General features: G+C 44.7%; 2 protein-coding genes across 5 annotated transcripts in view; one reads left to right on the forward strand and one right to left on the reverse strand.

The window, feature by feature from the left end:
• Window positions 1–9,943, forward strand: galr1b (galanin receptor 1b). Of its 2 annotated transcripts, XR_007112430.1 has the most exons (4): window positions 1–1,663; window positions 2,338–2,403; window positions 7,339–7,948; window positions 9,826–9,943. XR_007112430.1 is itself a non-coding variant. In XM_047580347.1 (3 exons), the coding sequence occupies exons 1-3, from the start codon at window positions 971–973 to the stop codon at window positions 7,654–7,656; spliced, it is 1,077 nt and encodes a 358-aa protein (XP_047436303.1). In that variant the 5' UTR covers window positions 1–970; the 3' UTR covers window positions 7,657–8,562. The 2 variants fall into 2 exon arrangements, 1 of the variants encoding a protein (XP_047436303.1); XM_047580347.1 differs by lacking the exon at window positions 9,826–9,943 and having other exon boundaries at window positions 7,339–8,562.
• Window positions 9,008–18,927, reverse strand: part of trpm1a (transient receptor potential cation channel, subfamily M, member 1a) — a 19,181-nt gene continuing 9,261 nt past the window's right edge. For 2 of the 3 annotated variants that reach the window (XM_047580341.1, XM_047580344.1), the window contains 19 exons: window positions 18,701–18,801; window positions 18,392–18,592; window positions 18,178–18,312; window positions 17,972–18,022; window positions 17,728–17,868; window positions 17,531–17,560; window positions 17,156–17,448; window positions 16,230–16,458; window positions 15,711–15,839; window positions 15,490–15,627; window positions 15,215–15,343; window positions 14,502–14,753; window positions 14,193–14,367; window positions 13,766–13,786; window positions 12,869–13,013; window positions 12,004–12,203; window positions 11,792–11,924; window positions 11,219–11,577; window positions 9,008–10,407 (listed from right to left, as the gene is read on the reverse strand). In XM_047580341.1, coding sequence (XP_047436297.1) covers window positions 9,830–10,407; window positions 11,219–11,577; window positions 11,792–11,924; window positions 12,004–12,203; window positions 12,869–13,013; window positions 13,766–13,786; window positions 14,193–14,367; window positions 14,502–14,753; window positions 15,215–15,343; window positions 15,490–15,627; window positions 15,711–15,839; window positions 16,230–16,458; window positions 17,156–17,448; window positions 17,531–17,560; window positions 17,728–17,868; window positions 17,972–18,022; window positions 18,178–18,312; window positions 18,392–18,592; window positions 18,701–18,801 — 3,440 coding nt within the window. In that variant the 3' untranslated portion in view covers window positions 9,008–9,829. The remainder of the gene's footprint in view (window positions 10,408–11,218; window positions 11,578–11,791; window positions 11,925–12,003; window positions 12,204–12,868; window positions 13,014–13,765; window positions 13,787–14,192; window positions 14,368–14,501; window positions 14,754–15,214; window positions 15,344–15,489; window positions 15,628–15,710; window positions 15,840–16,229; window positions 16,459–17,155; window positions 17,449–17,530; window positions 17,561–17,727; window positions 17,869–17,971; window positions 18,023–18,177; window positions 18,313–18,391; window positions 18,593–18,700; window positions 18,802–18,927) is intronic. The other variant, XM_047580340.1, reaches the window with a different exon arrangement.

Below are 18,927 nucleotides of genomic sequence, written 5' to 3' on the forward strand. Positions count from 1 at the left end.
TTTTACATAAAGAACAGTTAAGTTGATCGTCTGTGATCCTCTTCAGGGTAAAGATCTAACATTAAAGAAGACAAGGACTAATAAACAGGTCACTTTTAATATACATACTGTACATATCAATCCATCTGTTCATAACTGAACTGTTCAATGTGTCTCTCCACAGGTTAAATGAAGCTTTAGAAGAATCCAGACGCATTCAGCATCGACTCTTTTCAACTGTGACTTTTACTTCAGAAGAAAAGCAGGTTTAACTCATTCATTTATAGTTCAAAATAAATGAGACATTAATTAACATGAAGCTCTGGTTGTTTTCATCTAAATGTATTATCTTAAATGATTCTGTATTAAACATTCTGCAGGTGATGTGATGTATCTCATCTGGTCCATGAAAAGCAGTGAGAATATAAAACCACATTTTAAAGAGATCTGGTTCTAAACCTCCATGATTCAGGTTCAAGGACTTAAACATTCATTTCATTTAAAAGATTCATTTCATTTAAAAGATTCATTTCATTTAAAAGAACTCCTCTCGTTGACATAACCAAGTGTGAGACGAAGACAGATGTCCTCAAATGTGCCTCTCAGAGAGACATTTAGATGAGAAGGACATTTTATACTGACGAAGGTCTGAGAGACAAACTGTCTAATGTGTGAGTGGATGATGAACTTTAAAGGGAATGAAAGTGATCACAGCCAGAGAGCTGAGGGTTATTATGAGGGTTATTATGAGGGTCTGATGAGGGTCTGATGAGAGACTGGGTCTGACCAGTGATGCTACATTTCCCTGTGTTCTCAGGGACAGTAAAGTTGTTTTACTTTGAAAGGCCCTGGCAGGAAGCGTCCTCCCCATGTCTGAACTTTCAGTCCGGACTCCGCTGCTGGACGCACTGATCCGGATCATGGACCCGGTCTCTCTCTGGACTCTGTCCTAACCCTCCAGCCTCCAGTGTCTCCCCCGCGGAGCTCCAGCATGCTGCTGCCGGGAAACGACTCCCTCGGCCGGGCTGACCTCCCGCAGTCCAACCGGTCTCTGGCGGCGGACCATGGACCCGGACCGGAGGCAGTGATCGTGCCGGTGGTGTTCGGGCTGATCTTCGTGGTGGGGGTGGTGGGTAACTGTCTGGTGATGGTGGTGATAGGGAGGGTGAAGTACCGCCGTGGGGGAGGCGGTGGGAGAGGCGGGGGTCGTCGCTCCATGAGTCCCACCAACATCTTCATCTTGAACCTGAGCGTGGCGGACCTCAGCTTCCTGCTCATCTGCGTCCCGGTCCACGCCACCGTCTACTCTCTGCCCGAGTGGATTTTCGGGGGCTTCCTCTGCTGGTTCGGACACTACGTGTTCACCGTCAGCATGCTGGTCAGCATCTTTACGCTCGTCGCCATGTCCGTGGACCGCTACATCGCCGTGGTGCGCTCCAAGAGCTCCGTGTGCGTCCGGAGCCGCCGGAGCGCGCTGGCCGGACTGTGCGTCATCTGGACGCTGTCTCTGCTGAGCTCGGTGCCGGTGGCGCAGAACCAGGACCTCGTCAGCCACCCCAGCGCCCCGAACAGCACCTTCTGCTGGGAGGTCTGGTCCGGCTCGTCCAAGCTCACGTACCGGGTCATCCTCCTGCTGATGGGCTACGTGCTGCCGCTGCTGCTCATCAGCTGCTGCTACACCAGGGTCAGTTCAGACAGGGGCTCTTAACCTTTGACCCCCGCCTTTAAACCCATGACAGTAGCAGCGCAAACGGAGCAAAGGGCTCGAACAAAGTCCTGGTGATCATAAAAATCTGTGCGTAAAATCCTGCGCGCAGCAGCGCGGCTCTGAATTTCAGAATAAGACACCTGAGATAAATGTTGGATGTCAACTTAACCCTCAAACCTGATTCCAAAGATGTTACGTTGTTATTCAGGGACTAAAGCGTCTTCAACAGTTCATGTTAACATTCAGTGACTTCGTTTTATATGGAATCTTTTAATCACAAACATTCTGATAGTTTTCTGACTTTTAGTCGTTTACATGTCAGAGTTTGGGATCATATCACATCACATCACATCACATCACATCACATCACATCACATCACACATTTTTAGTAAAAACAAAACATGGGGGGGGGGGGGGGGGGGGGTAGACTATTAGAGCCTTAGACGTGTCATTCTATTTTTCATTTTTTTGTAGTGGCTGACTTACAAAAATTGTATCTTTAAATTATATCTTTTATCCGGTCACTTGAAAATCGGAATGAATGTTTGTGTCGAGTTACATTTTTATTGTTTTATTAACTTAATGTGAAATAAATGACAGAAAATCAAATCAGCTGATTAAAATTATTGTCTCTGTTTCTCTCATCCAGGTTTTATTTCACCTTCATAAAAAGATGAAGAACATGTCCAAGAAGTCAGAGCAGTCAAAAAGAAAGGTACGTAAAGGAAAGATGATGATGATGATGATGATGATGATGAAGAGGAGAAGGAGGAGGAGGAGAAGGACTCTGAGTGTGATGAAGATATTTAATGAGCTGTTAAATAATCGGATTCATCCTTGTGTAGGTTTATTTTCTGCTATAATCTGGTTACCTTTATTTAATCTGGTTACATTCATCCAGTCTGATCTATAGTTGCCTTCATTTAATCTTCATTAAATCTGATCTGTCTTTATATAATTAGGTGACCAACAAATAATCTACCTTCATCTAATCAGGTTGTGTCGTATAATTAAATCTGTCTTAATCTAACCTGGTTTATCTTCGTCTCATCCCTGTATGTGTTTGTACTGTCGATTATTCATTCAGTCTCATTTCTTGTTCATTTGTCTGTTTACAGCGTTTTCTTTTGTACTGTACTAGATATTACTTATATTTTAGTTTGGTTTTATTTTATCTTTTAACTTGTGGCTCTTAGTTTCTTTTATGTGTAACTGAGCTGTGACCAAGAAATGTCCTTTGTGTAGAAAGTCTGAATGTAATCTGGTTACTATAATCCAGCTCATCTACCTTCATATAATCCATCTACACATATTATGGTTAACTTGATTTAATGTGATCATCTCCTTCTAATCTGGTCACATTCACATAATCTGATTATCTGATTTGCTATCATCTAATCTGATCCGTCTTTATTTAATATGGTTACTGACAAATAATCTGATTTATGTTAATTTAACCTGGTTTATCTTTGATCTGGTTAGACAAAGATAATCCAGTTAATCTGGTTAATTTGGTTAATCTGGTTAATCTGATTAATCTGGTTAATCTGATTAATCTGGTTAATCTGATTAATTTGCCATTTGATGAAGATAAACCAGATTAGTTGCGATTCTTCCGGGGAGGAGCGGTATCTGAGCCAGCGTGCAGGGTGGTAAAACCTGCTGGTGAACTGGACCTGATGGACATTTTACAGGACAAAGATGTCAAACAAACGTCCACTGGTTCCGGGAATGTCCTGGGGGGCGTCTCAGTCCTGGATCCGAGTCCCTTTAAGGACTAAACAGCGTTAGAGAGTTGATACCTGATCCACGTCGTCCTGCTGCAGCACCAGTCCGTCCACAGTGGGACAGGTGTGGACCAGCAGGTGAAGCCCAATGTCCCGGGACAGCGTTTCGTCTTCCAGGGACAGAGTGCAGGCGTCCTGTAGCAGCAGATCAGAGTTTACAGTATCTGGAGCGGGAACAAAGGCTGCTGGGTAAATATTTAGACAGAGGGACTAAGAATAGAGGAGATTCCCCGAGAGTCTGAAGAGACACTTTAAACAGACTGGACACGTCCACGTCTCACCCTCTGTGGACATAATGGAACATTTAGGACGAGCGTGACTGAGATCAACACGTTTCATTAGTTTTAGGGTTTTATGGCCGCGTTGGGGCTGATAAGACGTTTTATTAACGCAGCCAATCACAGTCAGTCAGAAACCAACCAGGAAATAAAACCACGTCCCAGAAAGAGACGGGAAACAAACTACGTCCTGGGACAGGACAGGACATAACGTGTCCACATCAACACTGTCAATAACTACAGAACGCCTTCATCTTCATCATCTTCCTCATTGTCACTCTCTGGTCTTCATCTGTGGACATGTTGTCTTCTAAACTTCAGAGACTCTGCTGGTCTTAACGCGTCCACCACTGAGACAAACTGAGGACAAACGTTTTAGTCCTGGACCCTGTCCTCATGTCTCATTTTTTAAATTAGTCACAGTTTAGGCGTTTTTATTCATTTATTTTTATCAACTTTTAATTCGTACATTGAGTCAAACTTCAGCTAAAAACTTTCATTTCATGCGTCGTCTTTAGACTAAAAACACGTTTTATTTAGTGGAACAGAACCACGTCCTGAACATATTCCTCAGAAAACTCGTCTGTTTATTCCAGAGCACCGGACTCAGGGCTGTTCATTCAAGTACAAACCACGTTTAAACATTTAAAGACCAGAGGAGTTCACTGTTTTACTTTGGATTCATTTCAGGAACTACACTCATGGACACTTTTAGCTAAATGCTAAATGCTAATCCCTCGTCATTATTTAAACATGTGTCAGTAAAAGGCCAGAGGTCCGTAAATTCATGGGACTGGTTCTTTAGCTTCATAATTAGCCTTCTGGTCTCTAGCTACAGGGCTAATAGCCACTAGCTGCTAAACTAATGCTAACTGAGATCAGAGAAGCTAATGGCCTCTCATCCAACCACAGGACAGCGTCCGATATTCGAACAACATGAACATTTCCTCAGAGTTTGTCATTTTCCCCATTAGCACCAGCATCAGCCAATTCTTCAACATCATATAACATCACACACACTCACACATAACAAACAACACACGACGGAACAGAAACTAGACAAGTGCAGCATCATCCAACACACATTACACATCTACAAACCTCAGTGCTGCCGGAAACAGTGTAATATTACTACACAAAGAATCACTTTCAGGAACATAATGATTTTGACTATTTGTACACACATGAAAAACAGAAAGATGCACCGACTACAGGTTTATGGAACGTGTTGAATCATAATCCATTAAATACTAAATGATCCTGTTTTAACTGAACTGACGGAGATTATTTCTCCCTGCGCTGATACCTGGACCCTGAACCAGCGGAGAAGTCCAGCCAACCATTGTCTAATATTTTCCGTCTTCGTTATCAAAGTGAACAAAGTGCCACTGGTCTTAGACCTGGTCCACATGTGTCCCCGTTCAGACACGTAATCTGGATCACATCTGGGTCCATCTGTCTGTGACGGATGTTTGGACGTTACAGAAAGTTGACTGGTTTTACTCAGACCTGATGATAGAAAACCAGGATATCAGTGAAACGTGGAGCTCAGGGACGTTTCTTTATACAAATGATGACATGTGTGAAGTATTGGGAGTTTTTTTTAAGGAAGAGGATCTGAGACGTTAAGGACTCATGTTAGAGGGTCGACACGTATGGAAAGGGAACGTATAGGATTTAGAAAGAAAGGACATTTGAGACGTCTGAGGAAAAGTGAAGACGTATTTACAAAGAGAGAAGACGTCGAGAGAAGGAGGGTTTGTTTAGTACGAGAACACATCGGAGAAGTTTAGAGATGTTTGTCTTTTTAATCAGATTAATTATAAATCAGTGGCGTGGTCGGTTCCAGAGTTGAGGGTGGAAATGTGATTCATTGTGTGTTCAGTTTAGAGATGAGTCACAATGATGAATTCACAGTCCATCTCCCTCTTATTTAGAAAGTCCATCTGTATATTCTCACATTTCTGGAATCGCTTTTAATCTCTAAGGACTAATTGTGTTCACAACAGCTGAGACGGGTTCATTGAAAGACATTTTAACAGAGAAACCAGTCACGTTGTGTTTAATGTCGTCAGGAATCAACAGTGAGATGAAGTTTGTGTGAAAGGTCGCACAGTTTGAGACAGACTGACCTGAAGAGACTGAAACCTTCTATGATCGAACAGTGTTTCACGTCTTCAGGAAGGTGTTTGAAGATAAACCTGAAACCTTCATTGAACTGAACCAAATGCAAATAATTCCTGAAGGAGCTGAAAAAAACAGCTGTGGAAATGAACATTAACTGGGACATGAAACTAGATCATAAAACTCACAAACGAAGGCAGCATGAACAGACTTGGTGGAACAGGTGGAAACAATAAGAAATCAGGGAAGATGAGATGGAGACACACGAGGGACTTAGTCTTCAAAATAAAACAGGAAGTCACGAGACCAGAACCTGATAAGGATGTGACACCAGTCGGTCAGTTTGATGCTGTAGCTCGGTGGTTAACTAGGCTGTGATTGGTCCTCTGGGCAGCAGCTTCCTCTTCTCCGTCCCCATCATATCAAACTCATGGTTCTGGACCAATAAAGAGTCGGTGGAGGTTAATTAACTGATACAGACACAGGTCAGAGAAACTTTCAGTCGCCATTGTTGAACGAGAAGCGGGAACTAGAAACAAAAATCAACCGATAAAAAAAAACACACAGCGCCGCCCAGTGTCTGGGAGGAGTTGTTGCAAAGCCAGACAGACTGAGGAGGTACAGGTAGAAATGAATCAGAGCGGTGCAGGTCACAGTACATAAAAGAGTCTTTGTCTCTAAAACAAATCAGATCTTAACATGTGAGATCAGATCTGCAGCGTCGGCTGGGGACGCATTTTAATTAAGACCAGGGGTCAACAGAGGTAATTAAAGATGGAGAGGTGTTGATGTGAGGTCTCAACACAGAGAATAAAAAGGAACTAATGAAATTAACTTGGCTGAGATGACGCTCCAGAAACAAACATGTCACTTTACTGAAGATCATGAGAAAGAATGAAACTTGAAGCTAATGAGGTCCAGAGAGGAAGTGAATTACTGGATGAATTATACGGAGACACAGATGATGATTCATTTCTTTTCCATCCCTGATTACGCTTCAGATGCTCATCAGGTTTTAGATTTATCTTCAGTTTTATTCGGTTTAAGGACAGAATGCACTCACATGAATCATTTTTTTAAAAAGGAAAAGATGGGCGCGCCGGATTTAGCAGAAGCTAATTTCTCTCTGTAGTCGTCTATAAAACATGAACTACACATCACATAAAAACTACACAATGAGTACAAGTACCAGCACACAACACACACACCTCAGGTACACAAACTGGTCCAGTCACATGATCCTGATGATGAGTGTGAGACAAACCAACATGGCTGCTGATCCTGATTAACACCATGTTTCATTTAAAGAGTAAATAAAGTGGGACACAGCTGCATTAGTTGTTTTTAAATACCAACTACGATAAATCTGAATCACAGAGGAATAAATGAAGTAATGTAATTGTTATTTATTCTAAGCAGCAGTAAAGTGTCCAGACGTTCTGACGTCTCCTCTCTCCTCAGACGGCTCGGACAGTTTTCCTGCTCGTCGCTGCCTTCACCATCTGCTGGATGCCGCACCACATCATCGCGCTGTGGGTGGAGTTTGGCAACTTCCCGCTGAATGACGCCTCCTTCGCCTTCCGCATCGTGGCCCACTGCCTGTCCTACGGGAACTCCTGCGTCAACCCCATCCTCTACGCCTTCCTGTCTGAGAACTTCCGCAAGGCCTGTCACCAGGTCTGCACCTGCCACCTCCTGTACCAGCCGGCGCCCACGGACAAGGTGGTTCGTTTCCGCATGGAGACGTTCTCCTCCACGCACTCCACCACCACCATCTGAGGGACGAGGTCCGAGAACAGGGGACAACACGAACCAGGAAGGAGGTGGCACCTGGAAAACAATGGGGGGGTCACATGACAAAGAGATGCCTGTGATTGGCTGCTGTGAGGGTGATGGTTGGTCTGTACGGAGGAGGACCTGGACCTGGACCTGGACCTGGACCTGGACCTGGACCTGGACCTGGACCTGGACCTGGAGGAGGACCTGGACCTGGACCTGGACCTGGAGGAGGACCTGGACCTGGGCCATCATCAGACTCATATCCTCACATGTCCTAGACGCTGCCAGACAGGTAGAGGGAGTTAGTGTCTTCTGTGTCATTTCTTTGTCATGTTTGGAAGTTCACTAACAACTGCAGACAAAAACAAATTCATTGGATGTGAATAAATCCTCAGTTATATAAAATCAATCAGCAGCATCGTGAAACTTCAACCTGAAATGTCTGATTTTCCTCCAACATGAAAATCAAAACTGACTTCAAACAGTTCACACACAAGACGTCACCTTTACCACATTATCACGTCTTTAGTCTGATTTTCTGAAATGATCCGGACCACGAGACATTTGATTATAAGATGAATCATAAATGAATAAATAAATAAATCTTCTTCTTCTCAGCTTCAGTCCGTCGCTGTGTTTTCTCAGATTAAACCAGATTAATTGGATCTGATCAGAGACTAATTAATAATCCGGTAACTGGAAACGCTCCTGTTCTCCTGCTTCTGTGTCTCTTTGTCCGTTTCATTCACCGATCCCTCAGGTTTGGTCGCATCGCTCAGATTTTTCTTTCACACTGGTTCAGGTCAGACAAACTGTTTACAGGGATAAATAATCTGATTGTGAACTTTACGGTTTAATGTGTGACATGAAGTTTTCTTTTCTTTGTGAATAAAATGTGGAACGACATCAGAAACAGTTTTGACTTGTCTTTACCATGGACTGTATATAAATATGGACTAAACACGTCTCCTCCGTAGACCGTATATAAATATGGACTAAACACGTCTCTACATAGACCGTATATAAATATGGACTAAACACGTCTCCTCCATAGACTGTATATAAATATGGACTAAACACGTCTCCTCCATAGACCGTATATAAATATGGACTAAACACGTCTCTACATAGACCGTATATAAATATGGACTAAACACATCTCCTCCATAGACTGTATATAAATATGGACTAAACACGTCTCCTCCATAGACCGTATATAAATATGGACTAAACACGTCTCCTCCATAGACCGTATATAAATATGGACTAAACACGTCTCCTCCATAGACTGTATATAAATATGGACTAAACACGTCTCCATAGACTGTATATAAATATGGACTAAACACGTCTCCTCCATAGACTTAGTCATAAAATGAAACATTGAAAAAAAAATTATTTGACGTGTATTTTATTTTATTTTTTAAAGTTAAATAGTTTAATATATTCGAGCACAATAAAGGTGGAAGCAGAGAGAAGAACAGACTGAGGTTTTTATTCTTTCACAGAGGTAGAGTTTCTTCCCTTTATTGAACCAGACCTGGTTGGCTGGTGGTTTATCTCCTGAAAACATTCATCTTTAAAAACACTGAACCATGTCTACAACCTAGAACACATTCATTTACTGTAATTAACCATTAAACCATTTTTACTGTGCACTGAGCCCTCTGAGCCACCGTACATATTAATATTAATATTTATCCATTTAATTATTCTGTGTGAGAAATGTGCGGCCAATAAAATCAATAATAATGAATAAATGAATATATAAGTGAATAAATAGTGTTTCACTGATAAATAAAAAGGTGTAGTAATAATGTTGTATTATTTATATTGTGTATCATGTTATGAGAGATGGAAAACTGATCTACTACAGTAATTTATTTTACTTTATGTTCTTCTTTTCTTCTTTTTACTCTAATTTATTTTTCCTGCGTGGTCATAAGTGTGTGTGTGTGTATGTACATAAACCTTTTCTTTCTGTTATCTGTTGTTTTTTATTTCTATTACTTTATAATTGTGTCTTTATTATTGTGTCCAGGAGGACTAGTGTCATCCTGGCTGCAGCTGAGATCCCAATAAAACAAACAAACAAACATGGGTTTATCACATGAAAACGTCTTTTCAGGTTATTGTAATTGATCATTAAAGCTTTTGTATCGGCCTCAGTTCTTCAGGGGTCAGGGGTTCTGGTCCTGAAGCTGCCGGCTGATCGAGGCTTCTCCTCGTCCTCCTTCCTCTTCGTCCTCGTCTTCCTCGGGTTGACGTTCAGACTCTTGGAGCGCAGGGTCGGGTACATCCGGTCCTCCGCCACCATCAGCTCCTCCCCCTCCTGGTTGCTGTGGTTACCACCCTCCCCTTCCCGACTGGACTCCTCCCCTTCCCATTTAGACCCCTCCCCTTCCCGGCTGGACTCCTCTACTCCGCTGCCTCTCTCCGGTTTCGCCGTGGGTCCAGCGTCGCCCCCATCATGGAGCTGCTGGGTGAGGCTGGGGGAGGACGGGGACGTGTCCAGGGTCGGAGAGGATAAATAAGCTGTGACCTTTGACCTCTCCAGGGGGAACGACATGGCCGCCTTCAGACGGCTCTTCTCCGCCAGGTCGTCAGCTCCCGTCTGGTCGGCCTGAGCTGAGGGGGGGTGGGTGAGGTCCGGGTCACAGGGGGAGATCAGGATGTCAACGTTGGACAGAGACTGAGTTCTGTCCTTTCGGCCTTGAACCTCCAGAGTGGAACCAAACTCCTTCACGTCAGCTGGAAACAGGAAACAGACGTTTAGGAACCATATGTGGTAACGTGGTTCCTGGTTCCTCTCAGTGAGGTTTATGGTCATGTGGTTTTCATTGAGCCAATCAGAGAAGATCCAGGAAACATTGTCTAATGTGGTCTACAAGGTCCCCCTCTGATCTGGTTTATTAGGAACCATGAAGAAGAACAAGTGTCCTAATGTCGTCTAAAATCAAATGTTAACAAGACGAATCTTTTATGTGTTATTTTTTTCCCTGTTCTGTGATTGGATTTATTTATCTCACCCCCAGTTAGCATTAGCATTAGCATTAGCTACCCAAACTAGCCAAGCTGCTACCAGCCCTGTGGCTGCAGATGAGGTGGAAGAGTCCGACATTTGAAGGAGCATCACTCTGATTCTCTGCAGCCTCCAGCACCATCACTAAGCTAACGACGAAGCTGAAGACGTCTCACCTACGTGACGTTGTTGACATTTATTGATGCTTTTATTCTGAAAACAAGGGTTAAATACAGATGTCTAACATTGTCAAATATATATGTGTGACTGGGCTCTTTGTCTGCTTTCAGGATTTGTGTGAATAGCTGTAGATGTTTGAGGGTGTAATGTGGAGTCTGTCGTCTGTCATCATCACTAGATTCTAGACCACTAGACTCTAGACCACTAGACTCTGGACCACTAGACTCTAGACCACTAGACTCTAGACCACTAGACTCTGGACCACTAGACTCTGGACCACTAGACTTTGGACCACTAGACTGTGGGACCACTAGACTCTGGACCACTAGACTCTAGACCACTAGACTCTGGACCACCTACCTGCTGTGTTTCCGTCCCCGGCCCCCCCTCCTCCCGGTCTGTCTGGACTCGGCTGGACCCTCCTGTCGCCCCCCTCCGGGTCGTCGTGGTCCAGCTGGTACCGGTACAGGCTGAACCCGTCGGAGCTGTTGATGCTGCTGTGTCTCAGCAGGGCGTTGGGTTCACACACCGACGAGCCTCTGGACCGGGAGCAGACCAGGTCTGAGCGGTCCACGCCGGCCAGCTTCTCCAGAGCGTTCATCATCCGGCCCGAGAACTCCTCCAGCTGGGCCAGGCGGAGGTCCACGGTCTGCAGGGACGCCTTCATGGAGTGCTCCCTCTCATTCACCTCCTCCAGACGCATGAACATATTCTCCACCCTGGACACAGAGCAGGTCAGTCAGAACCACATCCAGAACCAGTCCTGACCCAGATCCAGTTCTAGATCCAGGTCCAGGTCCACATCCAGAATCTAGATCTTCAGGATGTAGACCCAGACCCAGAATCTAGCTCTTCAGGACCCAGACCCAGACCCAGACCCAGAGGGTGCGGAGGCTGGGGGTCTCTGGAATGGGGGGCGTGTCTGGTCGTCACCTCTCAGACGTGACTCTGATCTGTTCGTCGTTGGACGACTGCTTCTCGTCGTTCTTCTCCCTGAAGTACTCGTCCACACACTGCTCCTCAAACTCATGGAGGCTCTTCAGCTCCTCGGGACTCAGGACCAGTTCTGAGGAAACACCAGAGTTTAACAAAGACCGACCTGGACCCGGACCCGGAGGATCTCGGGGGGGCGTGTCTCCTCTTACGGAGGCGTCTCTCTCGCTCGTCCCTCTCGCCGTCCCTCCGTCTGCAGCTGCAGCACAGCCTCCTCAGGACGATGAAGACGTGGGGGAGGACGATGAGGGGGGGCGGCAGGATGGGCCGGTCATGGAAGGTCATGATCAGCTGGTAGCGCTGGAACTTCCAGACCTGGTTCGAGATGGACTTGACCTCAAAGAAGGTGTTACTGAGGGGGAGGGGGGCAATAAGTCAAACAGTGAGTTGGTATCAGGCTGATGATGTTTAGCTGCTGCATCTTATCTCATTTTACTCATCATTGATAAAGTCACTACAGGTTTATTCACATTCAAATATCAGTAACAACATAGGACAAATTAATCCACCAGGGGGCAGGAGACCAGGACCAGGTAGTTGTTAGGTGTTTGTGTTGATGATGTGAGTCTGGTCCTTAAAATATCCACTGAGGTCAAACAGTGACGTTATATTACTGATGATGGACTGTGATGTGAACACAAACCAATGCTGATATGAAGACGTGAAGACGTAAAGCATTTGTTCACGTTAGAAAAAAACACTTAAGTTATTGAGTGTTTTTTTTCAACTTAATAACTGTGAGTATTTATGGACCATGTTCACTTATACTCGCACACACACACACACACACACACACACACACATATATAACAAAAAGTAATAAAATAAATGTGATTCTGATTCTGATTGATTTGAGTTGATTGATTGATTGATTGATTGATTGGTTGATTGATTGATTGATTGATTGATTGATGTGTTGGACTTGGAGGGTAAACCAGTTGCTGTGTAGCTGGTTGAGCTGGACTTGGATCCTAATAAGGTTATTTCTTGGTTTCGTGTTGAGCTCAGGGAACTGACTTGAAGACGGCGATGAGCAGGTTGACCAGCAGGATGTTGGCCACCAGGAGGTAACAGGCCATGATGGCCGGGGTGAGCCAGGCCCCGGGGATACACGGAGGAAGCTTCTTTCCGTCTTCGTCGTACATGTTGTCTCCGCACGGAGCTGAGAATCAAAATCAGAAAAATCGAAACCAGTTTCTTTTCAAAGCCGTCAGCAAACTGGACTCATAGGACGACCTCAGCGCTGCACCTCGTACATGTAACACCGGCTTCAACGATCATTTAACGCTGCTGATGCTTCATCCTCTCTATTTATTTATTCAGTGGTGTCACGGAGAAATCCCTGAATCCTTCCCGTCCCTTATCTGACAAGAAGTGAAATGACTTGTTATTGTTATTTTGTATGTGTTGTTATTTGTGTTTAGTTTGCTCATACATACATGTTCATTTGCATGTTCAGAATAGATCAGAAAGATAAGGCAGTGATCTGGAGTGGGTGGTTAGAGGAACCGGACACAGGGAAGTTATGTTTTAATGGGACAATCTCTTCTTACCACAGGGCCGTGGACCCTGGATTTATTTCCCACATTTAATAATAAAAACCTTCTTTTAAAAAAGGCATGTTGTGTTTATTTGTGTTATCTTTGACTGATATTTAAATTAGTTTGATGATGTGACAAACATGCAAGAAAAATCAGAAAACAGGAAGGAGGAACCCTGTAAATATCTACAGTGTTCTTTTACTTCTTCGTATTTTAATATTTACTCTTTGATTCTTGCTTTAACTGTTGTGTTATCCTTGTGTTTTATTTCTTTATTGCGTCTCCTGTTTATTGCACCGAGTGGAGTTTCACCTCCATTAAAGCTCTTTACTGCTGTGATTGTTAAAGACAAAGAAAGGTTGTGTTGACTCACGGTTGATCTCCATGGCGTAAACTGTCCATCAGCAGAGGACGGAGAAGAGTTCAGAGACAGAGAGACAGGAAGTAATTAACCAATCAGAACGAAAGCTGGAGCAAGTCAAGGACAAAATGACTTTTAGGAAAGAGGATGAAAAAGAGAAAAGAAGGAAGTTTAGAACATGAAAGAACCAGAGGTCTACTCAGAACCTGGACAGGGTGTGGACCAACAAGTGTCTCACTATGGACCTACTCTTATGGTCTAGGGAGGCTGAGGACAGGATGACGACACAGGACAGGGTGGGGACACAGTGAAGACATGTGGGGACAGGTGTCTTACTATGGACTCTAGTCTTAGGGTCTGTGGAGGATGGGGACAGGTTGAGGACAGAGGACAGGTTGAGGACAGAGGACAGGTGTCTTACTATGGACTCTAGTCTTACGGTCTATGGAGTCTGCGAACACCTCCCCGTAGATCATCCAGTAGGGCATGTAGAAGATGTTGCGAGCCAGCCGCCATGTTGGCTCCTCGTCGGGGTGGAGGATGGCCTGACGCGCCACCCCGAAGCTCATCAGCACCACCAGCATGATGACCACAAAGTACAGCATGTCAATCATCTGGACACATGGGGGGGAGGAAAAAATGAGGGGACGTAGATTATTTCAGTATCTCAATATATTTCAATATTTGCCAAAATATTGAGAGAAATGTCAAGAAACATTTTAAGGTTAAGGAAGGCTGTAACAGGTACCATCTTCCCGATCATCATGACGTAGGGGCCCAGGTATTTGTTGACTCCAAAGATGTCGAGGACCCGGATGTACCAGAAGATGATGTCGACGCAGTAGATGACGCGGCCGTATCCCATGTAAGGCTCGTTCTGCAGCCTCAGCAGGAGGCCCAGCAGGAACACGGAGATGGCCGCCAGGTCCGTGATGTTCCAGTAGTCCTCCAACCACACGTTGATCTTCTGCTTCAGCTTCCCCGGCTCCGACATCAGGATCTGACCACAAAGATAAGGTTAAATGAGATAGGAGAGAACTTCACGTATCACTGTGGAGAAATGAACGCCACAGAGAACGATGCTGGAATAAAAGCTGAGCAGGTTTTTGGTGCTGGTGTTTTTTTGGGCAGATGATGTATAATGAATATCATGACTAAAAACAGACTCCAACAAGGGCAAGAAAACGTGTTGTTTAATCAAAGAAAAGGACATGAAGAGTATGAACGTGAAGAAACACAGGGATGAGATGTGTTATGTCCTTTATATATCCAAAAAGGAAGCTCAGCAGCAATAAGGAAACCTCCCCAACACCAGAGCCTCTGACTCATTGGTTCCTCTCTGAGGGGGTCAGGGTTCTCCTCATACAGGGTTCTCCTCATACAGGGTTCTCCTCATACAGGGTTCTCCTCATACATGGTTCTCCTGTGTGGAGCTGATAGTGACTGAGGGGGTGGGTTCACCTGTCGGACTTTCTCCAGTCCCAACGTGATGATGTACGAGATGACGATCCACTCCTGCAGAGACGGCCACCTCTCCATCTTCACCAGGATGATGTAGTTGTACAGCATCAGGTAGACCAGGTATGAGATCTGACACGAAGATCAGTTCATCATCAATTACTTTACTTTTATTCATTTAGGAAATAAAATCTGAGCATAAGTTCATTCATCTGAGACTGAAACTAAAGACTCAGCTGCATCATTTTATTCATAAGCTTTTTAGAAATGAAACTTACCGTGTTGAACCAGAATTTGGTGAAGGGTGTGTTGTAGAACTCGTAGATCTTCCTCCCGATGGGAACTCTCCTGTGGCGCTTCGGGTTTTCTTCTTCATCCTCTTTCTTTGACGTAGCATCAACGTTAGACACGGCGTCCTGAAACCAGCTCTCAGTTAATCAAACTGCTTTAGTCAAACAGCTGTAATGACTCTGGTGCTGCTCTCGTTTTTTTTTTTTACTTTGTTCGATTTGTCGTCGTCTTTAGTTTTTCCGTTGTCGCTGTCTTTGAACGAATGATGTGAAGCTTCGTCTCCAAGACGAAAGTCCAACAGCAGGATGGCAGGAGGGAAAACGATCCCTAGGATCACCTGGAGACACGACAACACAAAGCTACACGTATTATTTACAGTCCTACCTAAACTTCTTACGCCCCTCACACATTTCGACATTTCTTCTAAGAATGACTCAAAGCATCAGTGGAAGTCCTGAAAACCAACAAAAGAATCCAGTTTAGCAGATGAAAGAGAAATATGAGACTAAAATGAGGCAGTATCCCATCGGAGAGTCCATGAGAGGACCTCCGGTCATGAGAGGAAACCGACCAACATTTCAGACCTGAACTGGTCCAGATTCTTCCAAGCTGCTGTAGTTGATTACTGCATAAATAAATACACAACTCGAATATTTCTGCTCCTCTGATGTTTTGGGTCATTTTTACATGAGTCTCAGGTCATTCCTCGGTCCTGTGCTGCTGGTACCTTGAGGCTGTTGCTCTTTCCCATCCTCAAACATCCCATCCACATGTCGGTGAGCAGCATCTGGCTGCAGGTGTGGGCGATGAAGTCTCTGTGCTTGGCGGCTACAGCCAGCTTCAGGCAGGTGGAGTTACTCCAGTTCTTCAGCTCGTAGGTCAGGAGCTTCATGGCCACTTGCTCGTCGTGTTTGTACGACTGATCCAGCAGCTCGTAGGCCAGCTGACCAAACTCCCTGTGTTCACAACAGACACTTTAAAACAGCTGAAAACCGAGATCTGGATTTAAGAGGACCAAGATGTTTGATTCAACACGACCTGAACGACGCTTTAGCAGTTATGAGGATGAAGAAATAGATGTGGACTCAACCTCACGTCTGAGTCCATGAGCCGAAATATTCAGTCCTGTTTTGTTCAGGTCTGGTTCAGGTTTTATCAGATATTTTAGAAACGGTGCCGGTGCTTAAAGAATGAAAACATTCAAACTTTGTCCAAACATTTTGTGAAGTAGTAGTTGAACCAAATACTAATTTAAAAATATAAATACAACTAAGACTAAGAAATAAATGAACCCATATAATAATAAAAATAAATAATTATAATAAATAATAATAATAATAATGATAAACCAGTGGGGTCTGTCAGGCATCAGAGACGCTACATCTCTGGTCTTTTAATAAAATGCTATGCTAATGCTAATGCTAATGCTATGTGTGGTCAGATGTTGAATCTAATTCCAGGTGTTTCCTCCTTGTTGCATCTTTAGAGCTGAAGTCCAGACAAATTTTAGACAAATGTTTGGTCTCAGATGTGTTGAAGCTTCACTTCCATCCATGCAGCGATAGAGCTCAGGAGGCTAAGCTAATTAAACACTCACTGGCACTGAATCAGTCTGGTTGCTACTGTTAGCATCAGGTAGCATCATGGACTCACTTGGAGTTGTTCTCCAGGTCCTGGTAGATGTCGTCCACCAGCTCACTCTGGGACGACTCGTGGGCCATGGCCTTGTAAAGTTTGCAGGCCACTAGCGCCTTGGCCATGGCCTCCTCCCCCCGCTGCCACAGGAACAGCGCCATCTTCTGGCGCTTCATCAGCACAGCCCACACCATCAGCTCATGGAAGGGGTACTGGAACCTGCAGACCTCCGGGTCATCCACGTCGATGTCCACCTCCTCCTCTTTCTTCTTGTTCTTCTTTCCTTTCCCCTTCGGCCGAGGCTCGTCGTCCTGCAGGAACCGGACCAGAACCGGTCAAAGAGTCGTCTCCACAGAACAGATTCATCTCAGATCCACAGTAACACATACGTACCTCCATGCCCAGAAGCTTCAGAGCTTTAGGCTGTAAGACACAGAACAACAGGATCATCTGATCACAGAATGTACTGACAGACATCACACATGGTCATGTACATGTGGTGAAGAGATACCGGTCACATGTTGGAGTTCACTCCTAGATCAAATCCTAGGAACTTCGTTCTTGTATGTAAGTCCTTGTTGCCTACTCACTCTTTTGAGGCCGTACAGGTTGTTGTACAGCGTCCTGAAGCTCTTCCTGGTGTAGTTGCAGCGATATGCTCCACCCATCAAGAGCTCCAGCACCAGCCCGATATCGATCAGAGTGATCTGGTAATCTGGAGGAAGGTTCCCCTGAAAAACACATCGGTGGATGAAACATCTACGTAGAAAAGTGAAAGTTGCTCTGCAGCTTTGTAGTTTATCAACGTCCTGACTGTCCAGAGGTCGCACACACCTTCTTCACATCTCGGACGACAAAGTGCAGCGTGTTGGGCGGTCCCAGCTTCTGTAGAAACCAGAAGGAACAACATGTCAATGAGAGCAAACATGATCCAAAGCATGTGGAGCTCCCCCTGGTGGCTGGCTACAGTACAGGTCTGAAGCCCCGCCCCCTCCAGTGTTTTTACAGTGTAATAATCATTGTTTTTAGTTTTTTCTGACCGTGTTGTAGAGCTCCTCCAGACGTGGGATGGTAAGGAAGTGATGGATGTTGACGCCGTTCTCAATCAGCAGCTTCACAAAGTCGACCCTGTCCAACACCAGAGCGTCCATCATGGCCTGTTCCAGAGAGTTGACCTGTCGACACCAGGACACCATGATCATCATCAGCCTCCTTACTGGGCCCAGTGGACCCCTCTGGTCCTTGTCCTCTTACCCAGCTCAGCAGCTCCAGTTTTCGGGGGTCAGTCTCTTCTGGAGGTTCAGGTTTAGTTTTTCCTCCTTTTCCCTTTTTCCCCCGGGCTTTGCCTTTACCACCTCCTCCTCCTCCTCCTCCTCCTCCTCCTCCTCCTCCACCTCCTCCTGATTTCTGGGTGGTTGGGCTTTTAGGACGATCGGTGGATAAGGAGGTAACAGGCTGAAAGAGGAAAAAGAGACAGAAAGAATTCAATGACTGATTCAATGATTGATTGATTGATTCAATCATTGATTGATTGATTGATTGATTGATTGATTATGAGCTCACAGGCCAGTGGTGTCCATACACAAAGATCTGACTGCGAGCGATGTCAACTCTGTTCCAGGCCAGAGCCAAACTCAGCTGATCGGAGGCCGACGCGTTGGTTCCTGAGAACAAAAACAACAACAAGGTCAACAATAACATAAACATAAATAAAAACAACACAAAAACTTCAACAAAAACAACAACATAAACATAAATGCAAACAAGCAAGATAAACAACAACATCAACA

The sequence above is a fragment of the Mugil cephalus genome, chromosome 3, assembly GCF_022458985.1.
Source record: "Mugil cephalus isolate CIBA_MC_2020 chromosome 3, CIBA_Mcephalus_1.1, whole genome shotgun sequence".
Taxonomy (NCBI): Eukaryota; Metazoa; Chordata; class Actinopteri; order Mugiliformes; family Mugilidae; genus Mugil; species Mugil cephalus.